General features: G+C 41.7%; 1 protein-coding gene across 3 annotated transcripts in view; it reads left to right on the plus strand.

Annotated features, from left to right (window-relative positions):
• pcxb (pyruvate carboxylase b) overlaps positions 1-24,374 on the plus strand; it is a 265,650-nt gene that overhangs the window by 224,930 nt on the left and 16,346 nt on the right. For all 3 annotated transcript variants that reach the window (XM_034569452.1, XM_034569451.1, XM_034569453.1), the window contains 5 exons: positions 1,894-2,061; positions 2,918-2,999; positions 9,596-9,753; positions 10,407-10,493; positions 20,772-20,951. In XM_034569452.1, coding sequence (XP_034425343.1) covers positions 1,894-2,061; positions 2,918-2,999; positions 9,596-9,753; positions 10,407-10,493; positions 20,772-20,951 — 675 coding nt within the window. The remainder of the gene's footprint in view (positions 1-1,893; positions 2,062-2,917; positions 3,000-9,595; positions 9,754-10,406; positions 10,494-20,771; positions 20,952-24,374) is intronic.

Consider the following 24,374-nt stretch of genomic DNA (forward strand, 5'->3'; position numbering starts at 1 on the left):
ACACATCAGATCTTGATGAACGAATGATTCAAGTTGAAACTCTACTGATGTATAATTAGTTGAGAAAAAGACCACTGTCTATTGTAACCAAAATCATCAACCCATTGAGGGATGGAACCAAAACAACACCGATAATCAAAGTGAAAAAATTAAAATCACAGGTTGATCCAACTTGTGTGAATTTCATCAAGGCAACTCATAATGTGACTCAGTAGTTTGTCTGGCCTCCTCGTGCCTGTGTGCACTCCTGAGTCCCGACATCGTCTGGGCCTGCTCCTGATGAGTCAGCGGATGGCGTCCTGGGGGATCTCCTCCCAGACCTGAATCAGGGCATCAGTGAGCTCCTGCACAGTCTGGGGCGGTGCTTGGCGGCGTCGGATACACGATACATAACGTCCCATAGGTGTTCAATTGGATTTAGGTCAGGGGAACGAGAGGGCCGGTCAATAGCATCAATGCCTTCGTCATCCAGGGTACAAAAGCTCTCTTAACATCTTTTTCAATATCTTTTTATGATGCGGACTCCGCTTTATCATCCTGAGATATTGATAGTTTTGTTTATGTTTCAGTTTTTTGCGCGTTAGAAACATCATCAACACACCCACTCGCTCGGGCTGAGCCATCCAGAGGATCTCCTGTGCTCTCACATGAGCTCATTAGGACATTTCTTAGTTTTTATTTGCGGGCTGGCAGGAGAAACTGAGGAGGAAGTCCAGCTCCTCTCAGAGTTCAGTACATGTCTGAAAACAAGTTAGTTTGGTTTAGCAACAACCAACTTCACCAATTTATAATAGTGACGTAAAACACTGAAAACACATACATGCATTTTTGATTAATAGAAAACACTCATGTTAACTGTTGAACACAGATGAGGTTCATTTTTTTTGCTGCTTTTGAAATAAGTTGCATTTGCTCATCTAAATGAGTAGACTGATACTGCTCACATTGAATTAATTTCTTTATTCAAGCATGAAAGAATATTTTCAAACGTGAAATGATAAACTCTATCGCAGTGTGAACTATCACACTCAGCAGTGGCAATCTCATAAAAGGCTTGCACAGCTAATGAAGTTTTAAAAGAGGAAAATGAGCGTGCACTATAACTTGAAGGGGGGCACTGATCATCAAAGGGAGCGCAGCTAAACATCTAAGCTCTCTGGGAACTTCTCTTAATATCAGTTAAGATTTATAGATTCTAATCATCATTGCAAGACTGTGACGCCCTAAACTTTAGTCTGTCTTTTTTTTTTTATTTGATCGTTTTCTTCACATCTACAACAGTGTGATTTTTCTACAAGAATAAATGGTTGTAAAAGGAGTTTTTTTGAACCAGTTAAATTGAAACTTTCTCTCTCACATGGCTTATTTGAGATGAAGCCAGGTCTTGAACTAAATTCCTAAAAGATGTTTAGCCCCAGGGTGGCAATTTTAAATTAAGAGGAATTAATTATAAGACAATGATTATTAAGATTAATTTATTAGTAATGTATTAATTTATGTCATCAATACCCCCCCCCCCCCCCCCCCCCTTATCACTTTGGGGATTTTGTTATTTGTGAACCGGTGCTTTCTGCTTCAATTGTTTTGTCTTTTTACTTGTTTGAGTCCAACAAATAATCCCATTATATTCATGGTGTACTCAAACTTTCACGAGCAGCCTCAGGCCCCTGTTGTGTGCACGTTCTCCCACTAATGAGCAATAAGACAGGTAGTTTAAATTAATCTTGTTTGACTTCAATGACTCCACATCCAATATTAAGATGTGAAGAGAAGAGAAAATACATGAAAATCCTCACTAGCAAATATTTGTTTAATATGTTGTGTTAAACAGAAATGATTCATTTTTCCTTCAAGCATTTTACTCCTCTCATGTGTCTGCTCCTGTCTCCGCAGGATATGGCCGGCCTGCTGAAGCCAGAGTCCAGCAAGCTCCTGGTCCGCGCTCTGAGAGAGCGTTTCCCAGATGTGCCCATCCATGTGCACTCACACGACACAGCTGGAGCCGCTGTAGCCGCCATGCTGGCCTGTGCTGAGGCTGGAGCTGACGTAGTTGATGTGGCTGTAAGTGTTCATGTTTGCTTGAGGCCTCGCATTGGTAAAGGTCAAGGTTGCTTTTTTTTTTTTGTTTAAATCTAAACTTGTATTAAATGTTTAAAATCCTTATGTTATCATAAAACAATCGATTGTTCTGATTTCTGCAAGAGAAAATAATGGAGAGTGAGAATATCCAATCATTTTGATAAATAAAACAAAAGTCCAATGAAAAGTTTCTCAAACCACATGAGCAAACATTCATTGTCTACCAGCTTCTGCACTTTGCATTGTGAAATGTCACTGAAACAAAGAACTGTTGAAGCCAGTAACATTTTTCTTGCTGTGTCCACTGACGCATGCTGCCAGCATGGGCAGTTTCATTAAAAGTGTTGGCTGCTATTTGCAGTTATGTGCCGTTCTGCTGTTGGTTTCCTTGTAACACCAAATGAAACAACCAACTGACAGTCCACTGTGGATCAGACACACCCATTAAGAACATTTGCTTGTATTGACTCCATCAGTTTAAGTAGTTAGACTCTGTCTTTTCCTGCCAACTAATAAAACGTCCACGCACAGTAACGAACAACATGAAGCATGCTTACTTATACTTGTAAAGGCAGGGAAGGAAAACAAGACTTTGGACTTTCTAGAGATAAAATTCCTCCGTATTTTGATGGAAAACTGAAACTAAACTGATTCATTTATATGGAAATAGACACAAATTATACTTTTTTTATTTTATTTTTTTTATATACCCATATGTGCACACAGTTTTTCAGACTAGTTCCATTTTCCATGTATTTAAAATCAACTGATAAAGGTGTAATGTAATTTAACAGTGCTGAGGGCTGTTAATAAATCTGTATTGATCGTGTCTCTCTAGGTGGACTCTATGGCTGGTATGACTTCTCAGCCCAGCATGGGAGCCATAGTGGCCTGTGCCAAGGGGACTGAGCTTGACACTGGTAAGTCAGCATTTAAACACAAACTCACTGTTTTTTCCAATGTTTTAATTGTGTAAAATTAATCATAAATACAGGTTGGAAATAATTGTTCCAATTAATACCTACAAATATTCACACATCTTTTTAATGTATATGTAAAGTGATATCAGAAAATAGACCCTCTCACTTTATATGAAAATTAGTCAAATAAATGTGGAGTGAGAGTATTTGCAGAGAAGAATTGGAGAAAATCCATCAACAAATCAATGAATGACAGAGCGTATCACTAATTACGGCCCCAAGTCAGAATGATCAGCACATCCAGCCAATTATGAGAGGAAGATGGAAAACACAGACGGACCAGGAGAGTCCGATATGTCAATAAAAACTGACGCGCTGTTAAACACAAACAGTTTTGATCCATGAAAAGATGAACAGCTCTGAGGGGAAGGGGGAGAATATTCCAAGCTCACTTTGCCATCTGCTCGTATATATAAAACAATTGGTTTTAGGTGAAGGTGGAGCAGTGTCTCCTCACAGCAAGAAGGTTCTGGGTGTGAACCTGCTTGCCAACTAGTTTGCATGTTCTCCTTGTGATGTGTGGGTTTTCTCCAGGTACTTCAGTTTCCACTCGGTGCCCGTAGATGTGAATGTTTGTCTCTATATGTCAGCCCTACCAGTCCAAGGTGGAATCTGCCTATTGGACAGCTGTGATTGGCTCTAACCCCTCCCTGTGGCCCTCACAGGATAAGCAGTATAGAATATGGATATATAGAGAATATCTCAGCATATTCAAAACTGAGCCCTGGCGCTCAGTGCTGCCATGGTTTTCTACTTTGACCAATGCTCAGCTCTCCCTGGAGCAATTAGGGGTTAAAAGCTTCTCCCAAGGCAACATTGAAATGCTTGTTGCCCACTCATTTGTTTCCCCGCCTGCATTCTGTGTGGTTATATACAACCCTGCTTCTCTTCACTGTGGACCCCCACCGCTTTATTCCATCTTCTCAGGCAGTCGAACAATAAGTGGAAGGATGGATTTATAATGGCTGCAGTCTCCTTTGGGTTTTTCGTCATCTGCTATGTTGTGCTCAATGTTGTTTTCATGGGCCCTGAAAAAGCTGGAGCCCGTCCTTCCTCTGATAACCGACTGCGCTCGGTGACCTCTGCCTCCCACAGCGAAGGGTGCAGAGGAAAATATATTAAAGCAGCCAGTTGTGAGGCTGCGGGTAAAACTGAAGGAACACGAATCGGGTGAGAAGAATTCAAACTGATGCAGAGTTTGCTGCTTGGTTATGCAGAGTAATGCTACTGGGAAAACTGACTCAGCCCCACTAACTAGATCTGATTGCTCATTTCCATTGCGCAACCACGAAACCACTGTTAATTATGTTTACACTATTCACACTGCACAGCTCGTGCACTGTCTGCTGCTGTAGTACAGGATAGTATTAAGATTAAGTACTGTATCAAAGTTAAATGCAGATGTTTTTAATTGAAGAGAATCTTATTCAACCTTAAAAGATTTTTAGTGTTTGAACAGTAACTTAATTCAAGGCTCGGGAGCAGTGTTGTTGCTCTGCAAGACGTGTGGTCAGAAGGTAGCAACACACCCTGATGTGCACTTCAGCACGTTGAGAAGTTGAACCAGCGCTCAGCAAAAACAAGGTTTCTCAAAAGTTGCTCTTGAGATTCATAACAATTAAATTAACAGCCCACATAATGTCACACTACTCTTTCCTGTTCCGCTGCAGTGGAGTTGTAAAGCAGGGGATTACATTAAACACCAGGTCTTGGCGTTAGTGTTGCTAACAAGACGCTTTCTTTCTGCAACAAAAGTAAACAATTACACAGGAAGGAATCTGTCATAGGAAAAGCAATTTCTGTAATGGTTCCTAAACACCGCAGAGCCATTAAGATATGCTGTGTTGTGAGTATGATGTGTGACTTGTGCTTTGAAGGGAAAAAGCTCCTGCTCTCCTGCTGCTCTCTCCGTCCATACGCACTTCACCGACAGCTGAATGCAACAGGTCCACGTCCGTTCTCTGGAGCTGGCAAATACTGTTCGGGGCCAATGAAGGAAAGATGAAAAATCCCCGCATCAAAGTGTCAGAGCGAGAGAAGCTCTCCCATCATTTAGACACAATCCAGTTTAGTCACAGAATATCAATTTGTGAGCATACAGTGCGCAGGAGAAAGGAGAGGGGGGGGGAAGACAAGGTCATTTCTCAGGATCGAGGGGTTTTCAAGTCTGTCGGTTTATTCGTGGAATTTCAATTTGCTTCAATTGAGACTGAGAGCGGGATGCAGGATTTTATCCCCCCCCCCCCACACACACACACACACACACACATGTGCACACTTCTATCCTGATGTGACCCTGGTACATGCATTATGCATACACATGCCGACAAACTCCTCCTCAATTCCGGTTTCTTTTATATCTCTCACCTTGTACTCGTCTCTTCTTTTCATCTCTGCCTCGCATCTCCGTTTACCCGTCCCACGACTTTTGTTATCAAGCAGAGCACCTTGGACACTTCATGACCTTAGTCTGTTAAATGCTTCACTCCCTCTCTTCCTCCCGTCTCTGCTACAGAGCTTCAGCCCCATGTGTTCCGTGTCCTCTACCTCCCTCCCTCTCCGTGCTCCCATTCTTTCTCCTACCACCTTCACCTCTTTCACTTTATCTCTCCATCCTGTAATAAGTCTTGAACTTTTAAAACACGTTTTCAAAGACTTTTATGTTGCATAGAATTTCTTTTATGTTATGGACGCTTACCTTGTTTTCCTTGTGTTCCTGGATTAGTGTTTGTTTATTTGTGTGCACTCTTAAGTTCTCCGTTTCCTGTTTTATTCTGAAACTTTGTTCCTTGTGTGTGTCTCTCTGACTTTACTTCCTGTCTGTGATCTTCTGCATCTGTCCTAATGTGTCTCACCTGTGTTAAATCCTCCCTGCCTCAGTTTTGTGTTTCTCTTTGTCTTGGTCAGTTCGTCTGTTTACATGTAACCTTTCCTAGTGTTTCCCTTCTGGTTTCTTTTTTTAAACTTACCTGTTTTCTGTGCTCATTACCAACCACCAGAGACAGTAAGCCTGTTTATTTACCTCACATTAAATTCATGTTCCGCCTTCGCACTCGGTGGTAAAACAATGAACAACATTTATACCTTTCCCACTCCCTCAGCATCTCCTCTAGAATCTCTGTGTCCTGGAGAAATGGTGAAAGCAGAGCTTCACTGGTTAATTCCTTTGTCTTTAAGCCGTCAGTGTATTTATTCATTCAGCCACAACGTGAGCGCACACACACACACACACACACACACACACACACACACACACACACACACACACGCATCTTGTTATTTTAAAAAGTCATGCATATTCACAAACACGTGTGCAGTTGAGTGATGAGACACATTAAAGTGCTCTTAGGGTTTATTTGACGCAGTAAAGCCTTTTCCCATGTATCAAGTGTGGAATTAATGGATGATGAAGTATCAGCTGCCACAATAAAGTAGCAGAAATGTACTGCACACAGCATAAGTATTACTATTAGTACTATTACTATTTGTAGGTACTGATACAGGCACAAGCAGGTAGACAGACTCACTCCCAGCCTCCAGACAGAGGCAGGTGCACACACATTTAGCTCCTTGTTCATCTCCCTGTCTCCATCTGTCTGAGTTTAATTCTCCCTTTTTTCTCCCCGAGTGTTCTCGCGTCTCATCTGTCTTCATCTGCGCGTCTTGCTTAGCCCTCATCATCTCATCAGGCACAAACTGTGTGTGCGACTGTCTTTGTTCAAATCTGTTTTTGGTGCAGGGAAGGTATACAACTGTGTGAGTGTAAATGTGTTGCTATGCCTGTTTGTATACTGCATTAGTGAGTGTGCGCCGCTAATGAGTTGTGTATTGATGGCACTTTATCACTGCCAAGCTGCCATCTAATTGACTGATCTTTGCATATGCAAGTGCTTGTGTGCCTGCATGTCTTAAGTATACATACAAACGGTTAAGTGGTGTGTAATCCTTGATGGGTTTTGGGAAGTATAATCAGCATTCCATAAATAAAGTATGTATTTCCAGCATGATTTTTCAACCATTAGAATCAACATGTGTAGGTAGCTCTTCTTCATATTTATAGGAAACAAATCGCAAGGTCGTCACACAGACTTGAGTCGATTGAACACAATATCCGTGTGCTCGCTTTATTAGGGCCAACTGAAGAGATTCTGCTGTCACACCTTCCAGCTCATTCACTTGCAGTGTTTGGCTCAACAGGCTTCTCCACAGGAAGCAGTAGGATGTTGTTTTTTTTCTTTTATTCGCTTCCCCACCAACAGGTCTGGGGTTTAAATCCCACTCTAAATATATATTTGGTCGACTTGTGTACTTACATTGACTTTGATTACTTTGATCCAGACTGAAACATCAACAGAAATTCTATGGATTGACATGTAACTTAGTGTATGTCCTCCTAATGTTAAATAATAGTAACTTTCACGATCCGTTAACCTTTAAGATAAACACCACCACAGTCTGAGCTGTTGTCAACAACGGATGTGAAAATTACTGTCAGAGAACTCGCACCAATTTTGAAGAATCCATCTTCAGCTCTTCACGCTTCCAGCTGAACCCACACTTACTTCCATCACGGATCATTTGACAAAGTTTCAGTTATCTGCCTTGTCCGCGGAATGAAAGCTGTGAGTACATGACGTGTCGTATGAGGTGTTTATCTGGAGGTGGGAGAAATTTGACCTAAGCCGACATTTGAATCAACAGAGCCTGCTGTCACATCCAACATGCTGTCACTTACCCTTGTAAATGGAGGCTGTAATTTCACAATAGAAGCTTAACAAATGGCATCCTCCAGCAGAGAAGGAAATTGACCTAAATACTGACTGGTTTGGCAGGTGTCGGAATTTGAAGAGCAACAACATGCACATTAATTTCACATTAAATTTCACAGTAGCTCCATTTCCCCGCCAGGATCAGTGGAAGCACACATACACTTTGTGGAGGGTACATACTCGCTTTGAATCAGGAAATTCAAGCTTGTCACTTAATTGTTGTACTTGTTAAAATCTATGTTTGTCTCATTAACATTTTCCTCATTATTATCCAAAAGCTTAGAGTACTACCATGTCTTTCATGGCATTAAAGCAGTTTTTTTTTTATCTTATGTTAATCAGCTTTAGCTCAGTAACCTGGCTGCAGGAGAATATCATGAATATAAGCGGAGACTTTTTACTTTTTTCTTCGGATCACGAAGTATCACAAGGATTTTAATGGTTGGCTAAGGCAAGATGAAAATGCAGAGTGGATTCCAGCTCACTTAAAGGCTAATAGTTCACTTACCTGCTCTGTAGCTGGGGCTTGTTCCAGCTTTTCTGCACTTTAAACCATTTTAAGTTCCAAAGATTACTTGACTTAATGCAGTTTTTAAAGAGTTGTCCAAAAGTGAGCCCCTGGAAGATTGTATACAGTAGAAATGTCTCTGCTGACATTTTAGTTTGCTGACTTTTTTTTGAGAAGGAGGTCCCTGGTATAGTATATCTTTGAAATAAATCGCAGCATACTGTGCTGGGGTTGGAGGCACATCCATACCTACCTGATGGGTTGGACCTGTTCTGGCAGACATAGCACTGTATGGTTACCAAACTCTGCACTGTCAAAACTGTGACATGTTTCACATCATGTTCATATTTCCATACATCAAACTCGGCAGCATAAGCCCAGGGCTGTCGCGCTGTGCTCGCTGGCACAACTTTTGAGATGACTGATTCAGATCATTTGCAGGTTGCTACATAAACTTCCACGACAGATCCCTGTATATATTTATAGTAAACACCCTCTTTTCAGTAGGGAGGACAAAAATTATCATAACTCTTTAACTGCTCTCTTCTCCTGTGTTTATGCTCTGGAGTTACTTCTGAATTATTCCTTTCCATCAGTGAGTCCTGCTCAGACATTTCAACAATATACTGTAACTTATTTATTGTTTGTGTGCTGGATGTCGAGTGCAGAGCTTTTTATAAACAGTCTGTGGTGCAGAGTGACGTTAGAAAACTTTACGTTCATCCTACCTGGTTTATCTGCAATGAATATTTTAAAGAAAATGTTTTGCATAAAATTTTTATTAATTTGCTTTGTTACTGATTATGTGTGAGGTTTATATATAATTGTAGGTTATATGTAAAAGTAAAAGACAATCTTCAGACCCAAGTTCACTATTTTTCAAAATAAAAGCTTTTGAAGACAAATTGCCAGAGAGGAAGTGACTCTTTGAATGTTGTTGCCACGATGGCGATCAGCCTCTGTGCTGCGTATCCGTTTGTGGAATTAGTGGGTAGAAGTTACAAATCTCAGCTTTGAATTCGAATTAGCAATTAGTCAATGTTAAACACACACAATTGTCTTGGTCAATACAGCACACTGCACACAATTCAATAATAAGGCCCCTTAATTAAACGTTCACTTAATTAACAAACTCCCCATGTTCCATACCCCCCCCCATGAGGGGAATAGAAAACTTAGTTTCAAATTACGGGTTCTCATTAAAATGAAGGTGTATTGTGAAAATTGATCTGATGTGATTGTGCTCTGATCTGACACAGGCATCGCTCTGGAGAAAGTGTTTGACTACAGTGAGTACTGGGAAGTAGCCAGAGGCCTGTATGCTCCGTTCGACTGCACCGCCACCATGAAGTCAGGAAACGCTGACGTCTACGAGAACGAGATCCCAGGAGGACAGTACACCAACCTCCACTTCCAGGTAGAGTGAGCTCTTCCCACGGAGTCTTTGTCAGTGATTGATTTTGCAGATAAGTAAGAATTAAAATGCATTTCACGAAGCTCCTCGCTACAGTTTTACCAAATTATGATGGAGTAGTGGAGGTGGATGGAACATCTGAGGATGTTTACACAGGATTACATTTATATCCACAGTTAAGGGATACAACTAAATACACCTATAAAGTGATAGTGTACTTGTTTTACTGTCATTGACAACTTCGTTAAAGGAGTGTTTGTTAAATAGAAATGCTGCTTGTCCAACTTATTTTGGTGGGGTTTTTTAGTTTTTTAATAATCATCAGTGTAAACAATCACACAATGTTTGATAGTGACTGAACCGCTGTGCTGTGCCCCCCCACTGCACATCCAGTTGTGACTTGTTTATATCGAACAGTATGAAACAAATGCAGCATGTAGCAAAATACAGTTTTCAGTGGAAGTCATGCTCGTCCATCAGGGTTTGCCACATGATCATCTTCCATCAATCACCATCAATATCGGAGCTGCACAAATTATAGCTTTAAATCACAGATTGACAACAAATTACCGAGAATGCCGTGACTCTTTCCTTAAACAGGGATTCATAAAAAGTCTCATTCACACTGCTACTTGTTTCTCTGTGCTGTGTTGCAGGCTCATAGTATGGGACTGGGGAATAAATTCAAGGAGGTGAAGAAGGCCTACACTGAAGCCAACAAACTACTAGGGGACCTCATTAAGGTAAGACATGCTCAAACATCACAGAGGCGTCTTTATTTATCTTGAATGTCGCTGTTTTACCAGCACCACCGACTGTAGGTACAAATGGGACAAATCGACAAAGATTGATGCCAGAAAATCCTTATTCTACTTGGCAGATGAAAATACATTAAAGCTCTTTGATTTAGGAGAAGCACATTTATTTAAAAGGTAATAGTGTGGTATACTAGCGTTTCAAGGGACTTTGGGGGCCCCAGGCAAAATGCAACTGAACTGACCCCTCCCAAGCTCATCACACAAAATCATTCCTATCATCAAAATTATAAACTAGGTGCATGCTGTGCGTACACACTAATATTAAAGTAAATAAGTTTAAGTGCAAACCCCCACCACCATCCCAGTCATATCATACACACATTTAGATGTTCAACCAAACCCAGTGAATCACTTTGAGTGGTGTTCAAGCCTAGAAAGGAAGTATATAAATAGAGGCATTTATCATTATTTACCATAGATTGAACTAATTCTGTGGGAGAAGCTGAAACCTCTCAAATGTAGAAACTATTGGTGGAAAGTTTGTGGCATGGGGTCTTATTCTGGGTTTTACGACCAGAGTGTCAGGCACAGTCTCCTCTACTTAGCCGATCATTGAATTTGAAACGGTTCTCACAAAATTGTTGTAGCTGTTAAATAATCAGCTGTTCTCCGGGAACCCCCCTCTCAGCTCAGGGCCCGGGCAATTCCCTGCTTTGCCTTCCCTGCTGCAACGCCCCTTATACTAAGCCTACGGAACAGATTGAAACAAGGGGGGGGGAATTAAAGTCAAGCAAATGAAACTGCAACGATGCCTCACTTTCACTTTCATTATATGTTACGTCCGAGACAAGTTGCGAGAAATGATCTGCAGAAAGAATAAGCGTAACGTTGGCATGAATCTGGGTATTTCTACATTGGCACCGCTCGCACGGCGTATGTCTGCCAGGCTGGTCCCTCCTCTTTGCATGACTGAACCAAACAATCCCTGATTAGGTTTGGAACATCCAGAGTTCTGTGCTGTCTGGATTCGCCGTCAGTCTCGCAGTCAATTTGACCTTCCACGGCCTTCTCTCCGTGTACGAGAAAAGTGTGTTTTGTCATTTCCTTAACAAGACAATTTCACCCTGGCAAACAATATCCAGTTTTCTGCGTTGGCCTATTTTCTTTCCCCTGTCAACAAACCAGGTAGTTTTACCTGAACTTTTATCTCAGCAGGACAGCTTCATTCCCCACCAACACTGCCTTGTGTAGTTTGTATCGTCTGCCTCATGTGAATGTGGGTCGAGCTGCAGTGAACTCGTTCTGTGTTGAGCCTTCCGAAGGGCACGTTAATTGTAGGCGTGAAGAGGGAGCTCTATTTCCAATTCTGCAATCAACATTTTCGTTCTCGGCGTAAATTCACCTCTTGCCTGCTTTTTTTTTGTTTTTCATGATCTTTTATTAATTCTTTTGTTTTTCTCCCTTCATTATTTACCATCGCAGCTTAGTAATGGATTAATTCCTCTTTCATCATGTTCACCCTCACGCAGTAATTATTCTGTTCTCTCGTTTGCATTCTCTTTCTTTATCCAGCTGTTCCCTCACACTCTTTTTTTTCACCTTTTCTCTCCTACTCCGTTGCTGCTTTACATATTTATTAACCTGCCCTCGTTCTGATTTCTCTCTCTCTCAATGTAGACATGCTCCCCTGGATTCTCCATTACTCCACCAGCTCCTCCTCTCTCTTTCTCATATTTTATGTTTTTCTGTCTCTCTCTGAATTTTCCTTCTTGCACCCCCCCCCCCCCCCTAATTTTCTTTCCTCCACTCTGTTTTCCTCATCAATTCCTCTCACCCGACCTCCCCTACCCTCTCCCCATGCTCTCTATCAATTCAATTAAGACTCAGTAGGCTTCACTGCACAAGCCAATGTTGGCTTAATGTGTCTAAGGTTCCTGCTATGCTCTCTGTTGTATCCTGTTAGCTTGACAATGACTGCGTCTCTCACACCGTTGGTTTGTCAATAAAGGAGGAGGAGTGTGTTTGTCAGGATAGAGACACACACACTGTACTGGGAGGGGAGCAACAAGGTGCATACATTTATCATGATCTACGACACACACACCCTCAGCTCTGCAAAGTCAGGTCTTTGACACTCTGTGGGTGAAGGATTGTGCTTGTTAGACGACTGAACTTTACACCAGATGCATAATAAATTAGAACTATTTATTGCACTGTTTTTGGCAAGTATCCTGCACCTCCTCACCACGAAAAAGACAAATAACTCTTATTATATTGGACCATTTAATCTTCAAAACATTTGCATAAAAGCAATTTGCATTGAAGTGATTGTTAACATTACCAAGCTTTTTCATTCTCGTTTCTCTTTTCATTCGGCGGGGGCCTCAACTGTTTTTACAGCTGAATGTTTATTCCAGATGTGCAGCCGAGCCCCCAGTGCAAACTCTCAATCTGCCTAAATCCATAGACTTGATTTACAATTAAACAGGATAACTGCTCTGTAAAATGAAGAGTGGTTAAAATATCTCTTGAGATTCCCTGAGCATCAATACTGATCTGATGAGTCTGTTGAGAGAGTTTGAGGTCAGATCAACACCTTTGCTGTTTGCATGTAATTTGCAGTAGCTGTGAAGAATTTGTTCAAATAGTTTGCAAGAAATCTGAGCCACAGACAGATGAACAAAGATCTCTGGAACTATTTGATTGAAGAATAGTGTTTAACTTGATATAACATATTCTATTGCGTTGTTAGTCTCATTCTTTCCCATCAATCTCTCGTCAAAATGGGCGAGTGGAGGAATAAATAAACTGATAGGAGAGAAAAAAGAAAGTGAATATCGTTTTGTTGAAAGAACCTTGAACATTTAAAGAAAACCACAGTTGATACAGTGATGAGCTGCAGGACAGAGACACACAGCAACAGGATAACACACAAATGCTCTGCAGAGCGTCGTCATGTATTATGAACCAACTCTGCTGATTCACACCTGCCAGACGTTTTCCTCCCTCATCATCCTCCTGGTCACGTAGCGCTGCCCTTGCACAGCCCACAGTGTTGTAACATCCATTGAATAGTATGACGTCAAAGCTGACGGACCTTTTGTCAGAAAGTAACAGTGATAAGTCATCAGCACTACTTCATTTATTATTTGTGCTGGAGGGCGTATTTGTTTTAGCAACAGGAAAGGATGAAGAGACCCTACAGGCACTGTTTTAATAATGTGTTACTGTAAACCTCAGTTCAGCAGGAGGAAAAATACATTTCTGATAAACAATAGAACTTCATTTAACATGCTGTATTATCAGTGTTTTCTTCATATCTGATTCTATAAGGTGTCATGAAATGGTCAGAAGTACAAAGCCAATCCAAAGCCCATGATGATGATGATGATTATCTTTAGAGGAAGAGTTTAAGGTTTATTGACTCTCTTGCTGTTTTTTCGCTTCCCTAAAGGCTCCAGAAAGTAAACTTTGCTCTCTCGTAGCCTCCTGAAAACCTCAACTTGCATTTTTTCCACTTCGGTTATACAGATTAAATACACAAGATTAATCAAACAAGATATAACATGTTTATGTCCTTCAGATGTGATTTTAGGACGATTGTTATCACCCTTGGCCTGGGCTAATGTCGAGTCTTTGTGCTTAGCTAACCGACTGTTGGCTGTGGTTTCAAATTGTACAGCAGTGTTCAAATTACACAGTTGCTTTCAGAGAAGCCCCTATTTTTCAGTGACAATACTAAACATGTCACAAACATGCACAGTGCAGGGTATTGCAAAAAACCTTCAGTTCCGGCTGTACTGTCACTTTTTCTGTCGTTACCCTTCTGTCTGACACCCATGAAGAGCAAGCAGGCGTCTGTCGGTGTCTGTCTGTCGGTGTCTGTGTGACCTACACATGATAAATAGAGATACAGCGTCAGTCAGGAAAGGTTCAAGGCCACTAAAGGTTAAATTGGAGGGCGGCACGGCCAAACGTTAATGGCTCCCACAGAAATCGACTCAGCATCGTGTTAATTAGTGGAGACTTTAATGAGCAAAAACACTGAAGTTTATTATTTATTTCAGGAACCTCAGTGTAGAGAAAATCTAAGTCTGTAACCTGTAACAAAAAAGGACGATATTTCAGAGCTTCCCCGAGATATCTCAAAGGCTGTAGAGGGAGGGGGGGCCCCCCCGTAATTTGACCCATGCTGGACAGACGTGAAGAATCAATCTGCTCATCTAACTCTTTAAAAGAGAATTATTTACCATATTTCCCAGAACGTTGCACGATTCATTTAAAAGTCTGTGTTTTGGCCAACAGTAAAAGATTCAAGCATAATAATTCTACCTTCATAGACCCTAAGAAAACCAGAAACTAGTTAATCCATCATTGATCTCAGCTCTATTTTATATAAGTCTAATGTCTTATGTGTTGTCTTTTAACTGTCACTGACTTGCATTCAGCCACAACCACAGTTTTCTGCCTCTCCAGTGCTTTTCCTTTGCTTTTCTCATACGTTCACTCTCCTGTTTTCATCCCCTCGTCTTCCTCGCTCAGCTTCATCTGTCACAACACGAGCTTGTCAATATAAGGACAAGTTGTTTATGTATTTGTATATGGACTGTCTTCCTCTCTTACCCTGCCACTTCCCTTTTGCAATTGCAGGCACGTATTCACTCACCTCCTCCCTGTTAACACACACACACACACACACACACACACACACACACACACACTCTGTCTTTCTTAATTCAAGGTGGAGCATCTCCCTGTATTGCCTCTGGGGCTGCAGATGTCTATTGCTCATGTCTGTTTGCCTCTCACTCTTCTCCCCTCGGTTCATCTGTCTATCCCCTTCTCTCTCCCCCTCTCTCACTCTTTCGTCACTCTGTTCATCATCCTGTCTGCCGGCCTCTCCCTGCTCTCCCTCCACTTTCATCGAGTCTCATCTCCCCCTTCGTCGCCCCCCCTTCCACCTTCCCTTGTTTCGATTAGACTTCCTTCATGTATCCCTAATCTTTCTATCGTTTCTCTTCACCTCCTCTCCCTCTCCGAGTCTGTCGTTATCGCTCCCCTCTCCTGTCTCCTCTTCTCCTGACAGGAGCCATTCTTCACTCTGCTCCTGGCTTGGCTGGCCAGCGTTAGTGTGTGTGTGTGTGTGTTTGTGTATTTGTCTTCTCTCCATAACACTCACACAGATGCACACAAGCACTTTCCTGGATGATATAATCCTTTGCCCATCAGGGGAGTTCAGGTTTGGATAGAGTTGCATTTCATAACAAATTGAGCAAAGTACACAAACACATGACACACACAAGCATACAAGCACAGGTACAACTGTCATTTTCACACACACACACCACTGGGCCCGAGTTCTGCTGCCAGGAGTTTGGAGTCTTGCAGGAGCACTCAGAGCTGTACATAGGTAAAAGAGAGAGGACGGACCTGAGGTGGAAGAAGAGCTGTGTGAGAGAGAGGGAGCACTGATAGAACAGAGAGGTCAAGTGTGATAACGAGTCTCTATGAAGAACAAGATAAGTTTACAGATTAGTTTAAGATATAGTGAGAGGGACATGGAAAGGTCAGAGAGATGAATGCTGCTTTCAGGTAGAACAGCATTAAAGAGAGCAGACAGGTATTAGACCTTGCTATGAAGTTTAGTACAGACCATGGACTGTGTATAAAGATGGACAACACATCTCTACTTCCTCAATTTATACGGAAATATAATATCCCAGATACAAACGCTGCCATCTTGAGCCAATGACATCTAAACAGTAACAGGAGCCAATGAGGTCCAGCTGATTCATGCACTCGACCAATTGTACTTCAGTCTCAGTTTAACCCTGTTTTTATAGCATCAAATAACTAATCTAACATCAATTTGATAACAACTACCTAAAGTAATAGAATCCATCTTTAAGAAAAATGTATTTGACGTGTAGTTTGACTTTTTATTTTGGTCCATGTCCCATCTACCAACATGGAGGAGGTGGGGTTTATGGCACATGCAGCTAGCCACCAGGTGGTGATGGAGATGCTTTGGTTTCACTGTCATGTCAACCATCTTTATATCCGGCCTGTGATTCAGACATTCATGGTCTCCAGAGGATGAATCCTAATCACTGGGGTGACCCCCTGACTTTTCCTAATGCACCACCAGCAGGGTCACATTTGTAGCTCACAATAATCTATAAAATCTGGTGCAAATTCTGACTATTCATGAAATAGCCTTCATTTAATGTTTCTAATGCTTCTGACCAAATACCAGTACAACTAATAGCATCCCTGACATTCTCAAAATGTGCTCTGTTATGGCCAAAAACACTGATGTTTAAATCGTGCAGAAATGACAACCTCTGACACAGTTTTCAGTCATATTTCTAATTGCTCAGTGAAAAACGTAGTTTTACACCCCTCATCTTTAACATCATGATAAAATATATATAATCTTACTATTTAAAAAATTACACCCAATTCTCACATTTTTAAACCGACAAGATGATTTTATTCTGATATATTTTGCTAAAGGCAAAAGTCTTTGCGGTGAAGAGTTGAGAGTTTGATTTCAGCTTCACACAGGAACAGACGAAATCAGATTTTTCTAACACTGTGTAGCCAGAATGTGATTTACCACACCCCTTGGCTAAAAATATAGAAAACCTCACACATCTCACACACAGTTGGAAGTCAGGTTTCCTTCTCCTGTGTGTGTGGGTGAGGGTGAGGCACCCGGAGCGAGTTGGAGGAGGGTGATTCATCAACAGAGATTGATAATGAGAGAGTAACCCCCCCTCATGATACTGTGGATCAAGGGGGAGGAGAACAGGGCGAAGGTGTTTCACAAGGAAAGGGTCAAACGTCAACATCTTGGGTTTTTACTGTGAAGACAGAAGATGGTAGTTGGAGGGGGATGGATTTAAAAAAAAAAAAATTCCCAGTGAAAGCGATGAGGAGAAACTGGACCCTGGAGACAGAAAGACGGTGGAAACAATAGAGAACGGGGGATTGTGGGTGAAGGGAGATGAGGAACACACAGTCCTGCTGCTTTCTTGGGTTTTAGATAGATTTCAGAACTCGGCAGTGAGCTTTTGTTCCACAGCAACACCAAGTTAATGGCCTCTCTGGGGATTTCCACAGCCCATTCAAATCTCTTAAGCTTCTCTGTAAACAGTCATTCTGTTCAAGAAATGTATCATTATCCCCACTATTCACGAGCCCAATCAAGCCGAGCTGTAGGTGTCGCGGCAAGGAAGTGTGAACAGGAAGGGCACACTTGTCACGATCAGCAGGAAGCTTGTCTTTCGACTTGCGGATTTTTTAAATTCGCCAAAGTGGTTCTAGACTCTGAAAAGCATCCTGGACTGTTTGTTTTTTTTTATTTTATTTTTTTTTTAAGAGGTGTAGTTTGTCACTGGGAGATTTATTGCAGTGACATAGTTTTCAAATAACTAATGCTGCAAGAATGTAAGGCCACAGTGGGAGCACTATTTCTGGTGCCTCTGCTTCCACAAATAAAGTCCCCTGCATTTTCCCTGAAGACGTTGTTATGTGAGTCTCAATTGGAGAATGTCCACGGCCTGGATGGTTATGAAACTCTCCCTGTTACATCTCTGTAAAAGATAATTAACATCCAATCAATGATCTTAAATCTCCGATACTGCGGCTGGAAGCTGAAGATTTTAGTTTTCAGACCATGGGAACATAATATGAACGTTAAATCAAGTCACTTTCATTTTGGATGGATGCAGTAACCACGGCGTTGTTTGATTTGCTCCTCTGATTCCTGCCTCTGACGGGCTTCTTCTCCATAGCAACGGTGGCCGGGCTCAGTGGTATTGTGGTATTTAGACCCATTTCCATTCCATTTTGAGAGGGAAAAAAACATCTCATTTATTCAAAAACAGTTGTTGGTGTTGTGTAATTTAGAGAGATGGTTTCCAGCCCACACAAGACACCACAAATTCATGTGAGCAGAGCGAGTAGAGAAAAGGGCCAGAAATGAAGAAAAGTCAACTCGAAGCTGCTTTTACGATTACTGACAAGACATTACTATTTTATAATGCTGGGAAACTCAATAAGTAGAAACTAAACACTAACCAGGAAATGTAAACGCATCCAAAGTAAACAACCATTTAAATTTCAGTAGAATATTCCAGGGTTTGTTTGATCAGTTTCTTTGGAGATTTAAACGCTTAAATCTTCATAGTACAGTTCAAAAGAAAACAGGACGAAATTTAAACTCCTCCAAATTACACATCTCACCCCCCCCCCCCCCTCGTTTCCTCCATAACACTGTTGAATCTGCAAACATCAATAGCTACTGAAAGAATCTATTATACCATTATATATTATATTTTGTTAATTTGGGCTTCAACTAAAGTAAATTTTAAAGCATCCTTATTTAAATTGAGATAACAGAGATTTTACCAACACACACACACACACACGCACACGCACACAGTCGTGTCTCCATGACTTCAGAGGACATTACATTGACTTACATTGATTTCCTGTACTTACTCTAACCTTAACCATACTTGCCGAGACCTAACCCTTACACTAACCTTAACCTAACCTTAAAACTAAATTGAATGATTTACATTATGAGGACTTGTTTTTTTGTCACTTGCATCTAAGAAAAAAAAAAGGTTCAGCATGTAAACTGGTGACTTTTATGTCCAAAGACAATACACACTTAGCCTGCAGTTGATTTTAAATGGTAGAATTCTCTAATGAATACTACTGTGGTTGCACTGGTGGTATTTGCTTTCTACAACAGGTTGTAATACGGTGTTTGGAAGTCCTGTCATCCCAGGAGACCAAAAGCACATCTGCAAACACACACGTTACCAAACCCCCAGGAGGGTTGTGGTAATCCCAGAGCAGCATTTGTGTATGAGCCCATCTGTGTGTTTCATGTCTCACTCTGGATAATTTGGCACCACATCATGGAAATAGGTGTCAAGTTCTTTGTGGGCAAATTCTTTGGGGAATGTCAATTTGGGCTTTATTTGTTCACCTATTCTCTCTCTTTTTTTTTATCAGCACAAACGCTGTCATTTCGCCGAGTGTGGGCCCCGCTCATTGTTCTCTGTAATCATTAAGATGTCAGTGGTTAAGTTTAGAGCTCCTCAAATATTAGTGGGGCGGTCATAGACAGGACCCTGGCCCTCTGCTGGAGGGGCCCGAAATGCGAGAGCAGCTTTAGATTTTAAAGAGGTTGGGTCTCGAGCACACGGAGACAAAGTGCTCACCTCCGTCCCGCTTTTTCACTGAATTGAGCACGAGTAGAAAAAGTGAAAGCTGTTTTTTAGATTTATTTTGTATTGCTGGTGAGTCACATTAATTGACCTCTCTCTCTCTCTCTCTCTCTCTCTCTCTCTCTCTCTCTCTCTCTCTCTCTCTCTCGCTCTCTAATGGTTCAAGTGCTAAATGGAATGAACAGGAAGCTTTAAATCTGAGTCCCCATACACAACAGTAGAGTAATGCACACTATTGGCATCCGTGTCCTGTTCGCAGTCAAAAAAGACTCCACTTATCACCATTATGCTAATAGAGATCGCTATTAGCATAATAATATGCCATTATCAATAATGAAAAGAATGAATCCATGTGCTTTTTAATGAATGTTTCCCTCCCTCTTTCAGGTTTATTCACTTCTCACAGATAAAACCTGCGTGGTTTTGTTTGCCGCTGCTAAATCAAATGATTAAAGAGACTGTATGGATGTAAACAACATTTCATTTCTCATTACGCGGCCCTGGTGCTCTCTTCTCTCTGGGTCACTCAGCACTTAATCTTCATAGGCAGCATCTTCATTCCCACAAACACACAGTGGACACTTTTCTGTTTTTGGTAAAATGATTGTGGATGTGCACGTCTACCTGCAAGTCTGCACAGCAGGACGTTACAGAGAAAAAGCCCGACAGACAAATGAAACTATTTCTACTGTTTGGGGATGAGACTAAAAACAAGATTACACCAGTGAAAGTGTAATATTATCCTGTGTGAGTTTGTCAGATTAAACGAGCAGCGGACACACACCAGAGAGAAAGAAAACACCTCTTGGTCCTGAGCAAACAGAGATATCATCTGTGAGCAGGAGCCTAACTAATATCTTGTGTTAAATCTGTGATGAAACAGAAATATCCTACAGAGAGATGAACAGAACTAATATTAGATCTTCTCTCCGTTCTCCTCTAACTTGTCTTAAACAATAAAAGGATTCAATAGAACCAGTGGAGGTGCTCACAGTTATTTCCTCTCCTCTCTCAGGTGACACCGTCCTCAAAGATCGTGGGTGACCTGGCTCAGTTCATGGTGCAGAACAACCTGACGCGGGCGGAAGTGGAGGAGAGAGCAGACGAGTTATCCTTCCCCCTCTCTGTGGTGGAGTTCCTGCAGGGACACGTCGGGATACCACATGGCGGATTCCCCGAGCCCTTCAGATCTAAGGTACGGTAGTTTGTCTTGAATTTTTAATTTCATGGACCTCTGATTCATTTCCAAAGAAGATCGTCATGAACATTCATTTACATTTTTAAAGGAAGCACTATATCTGCTTCAATCAGGGAAGACACAAATTAACATGAAGGCAGAAACTTAATTGAACAAAGACTTTAGCATCGACCCTATTGATTAAAGAGATGCAGAGGGATTCGCTCAGTGAATAGAAACTAATCCGTGATCCCCTGAGAGCTTCAGACAGAAACATGAGTCTGGTGGCAGAAGTTGCACAGACTCCACTGAGAGCAGAGACTATGTAGGTAAGATGGTTTAAGACCCTGTTCAGACCAGGTATTGAAGTCCGTCCTGAGATCTGATCACATGACCACATCAGGTCTGTGGCCTCATTGTTTTTGCTGTGTGATCACACACATGAAGGACCCACCTACTCATCTGACAAGATAAACGTGTATTTTTACTCTTATCAGTGACCACATGTTGATTTGATTGTCGGCACCACCACAACATAAATACTAATCTTTCTTCATAGCTTCATTCTTTCAGCCCCTCCTGACTCCGCTCGCTTTCTCTCTGTCTCTCTCTCACTTGCTCGCCCTGACGCACTCGCTTTCTCTCTGTCTCTCTCTCACTTGCTCGCCCTGACACACTCGCTCATTGGACACATCTTTAAACTCAGACTGGATAAAAACCACATGATTTGTTCTTCACAAACACACATGACGTACGTGATTGTTTGTAGAGCGGAGAAGTGAGATCTGGTCACAGGAGATGCATTCAGGACACATTTTATTATGAGGTCTGAACTGCCGAGGGCTGTCCTCTTGTGATCTCATGTCTCAGGACGGATTATCACCATGTCTGAACAGGGTCTGAATGTTGTTCAGCTAAGATGAGCATTGATAGGAAAGCCTGAACGTCTCATGTAGGTAAACACACACCAGTTTTGATCACAACAACCAAATTTGACAAGACTTTTCCTTTGACACTGCTTCCTCCAATAGAACCAACACACAGCACAAACACGGGCAGGATTTAATGACACGTGCACGTTCAAGTGCAGAAGTTCTGTCACATGCTCGGTTACATTTGACAGCTGCGCTTCCCCGTGACCACGCTGGGAAAAAAACGGTGAAGAAAACCGTGATATTGCTCCGTCCTCTCGTTTTTACGTCTGTCTACCTCTCCTGTCTCGGCTCTCCACGCTCTCATGCGCATCAGGGAGCAACAGCGTGAAGTCTCCTTGGGAGAGTTTCACAAAGAAAAGCAAATTTACTACACACTCCCAAAAACCTGCTGACATATTGGCATACTTGCTATCCCCCCCTCCTCAAAAGAGTCAGACTGTGTTTGTGATGTTTTCACCACTAACGTCTGTAGAAGTGTTTCATGAGGCGTTTTCAGTGAGCTGGCTGCTTCCTGACCCAGACTGCACTCTCTGACAGGAGACTCATTATATCAGCGCATGTGGCTGAGAGCTGCTACAGCACATCTGTAAACCTTTCCTGTTTTCTGACCTTTTTTGATTAACGGTATCAAATCTGGCTTCGTTATAACTTTCTGAACATGTCTATCTATTTATTTGTGGATTTATTTAGTTGCTGTTTCTTCCTTCACCCTCATCATCAAGTTGTCCTTTCTCCCTCTGTCTCTGTGCGCCGCTGTACTTTATGCGCTGATTATACGATCAGAATGTTTAGCAGCTCCACCCGCGACAGCCCCAGTGATTTTTCAGTTTTGACACAAACCTTCTGTCCCATCACCCTCCACCTGTCTATTAATGTCTCTCAACCCGTCTCATGTTTCTACAAACACGTGGTGAGGGAGTCATTCCCATTTAACAAAATGGTGCACATCATCTGTGTTCAGTCAGAGTCCACTGTTCCAGTTGTATTTTTTATTTCCAGTCAGCACTGGTATACTTTGTGCTGAGATAGGCTGAACTATCTTCAGCATACATGAATGCAAAAGTTTTTTTGCCCATTGAACTTTTTTTCTCCTGCTACCTCCTGTGTATTGTAGAGGGAAATATTTGCATTTCAGCTTCTTTGGTTTTGCACAATGCATTTTCCATGAGGCTCAGCCAGCTTGCACCATTCATTAGGAATTGTGTCAAAGCCGTAGCTCGCATTATAGTGTTCAAAGCAAATCCTCAGCACATATGTATAAGTTTCTTATCATGTCAGAGCGTTCCTCTACAACTCCCCTTTAGATATTCATACCCAGACAACAATGACAATGCAGCCTCTGTGTTGAATGCACAAACAGCTTATTGAAAAACTAACTCCCCATCCCACTGATTCACTTCAATTCAGAGACACACAAATAAAACAATGTGCAACAAAAGCTAAAGCAGTGTGTTTACATCCAGGCTGCAGGTTTAAACCTGATGTTACCGACACTGAACATTCAGGGTCTAAATCTAAGGAATTAGTATCAAATCTCCGTTAGAGAAGTTGATTAATTTAGAAAAAAAGAAGCAAATATAAAGTAATTTTGTTTATGATATTACATCTTGAAACAGCTGACTGGAGGCATGACGGCTACTTTACTGAATCTGATCATCTTAAAGCAACACTATGCATTTGTTCTACCTTAAAATAGCAGCTTCAAAATGAGTTTGATGGTTCACTGATTTGGATTAGGTGGGAACGCTGCGGCCTTCATTCCCACTTCTCACCCATAACGTCTGTTCTGCGGGTACGAGCTCCTGTGAGAAGTGTTCAACTGAATGATAGTCGCAGCTCAAACTGCCAGAATCAGGCCCAGCAAGTTCAAGAGAAATGATGAACTGTAGATCAGTTAAAAAGACTCAGAAGTCATTAAAAACACAGCGTTTATCTTCAATATTCAGGAAGAATCTTTGAAAAAATAGAAGAATTCTAAACAGAGTCTGGTGTATTTGTGACAGCCGCTGCTCTTTTGGCTCAGGAAGCCGGTGATCATGGGTAATATCCACCACTCAGTTGGGTTTCAGTTCAGTGAGTGGGACACAGTCAGCGCTCCGGCTTAGTTTCTTTTTTTATACATGAAAAGCACTCACTCGGGAATGGAGCCCAACAGAATTAATCACCATGTGGCTGCAGGGGGCGCTGTTACTCAATAAGTGCTGCTTTAATACATTTGAATTTGGCTACTGTTGGAAGTCCTGATTTGATCAGTGGATTAGCAGCAGTTCATCTTCTTGCTAGAAGCAGGGAATAATAATTGTTCCTTTAATGGAGCTTTGCTGGCATTAATTAGTGCTGATTACATCACGTGTTCTCACACACACACACACACTTCTCACAGGGAGAACTTCTCAAGACACAAAGTAGTAATTGAGGCGTTTCCTCGTCTCTGCTCCGTCACGCTCGGTTCATTCGCGGGGGGGGTGGACAAGGGAGAGGAGAACAAGAGGCCAAAGGAGACAAA

This window comes from Hippoglossus hippoglossus, chromosome 18 (genome assembly GCF_009819705.1).
Source record: "Hippoglossus hippoglossus isolate fHipHip1 chromosome 18, fHipHip1.pri, whole genome shotgun sequence".
NCBI classification, from domain to species: Eukaryota; Metazoa; Chordata; class Actinopteri; order Pleuronectiformes; family Pleuronectidae; genus Hippoglossus; species Hippoglossus hippoglossus.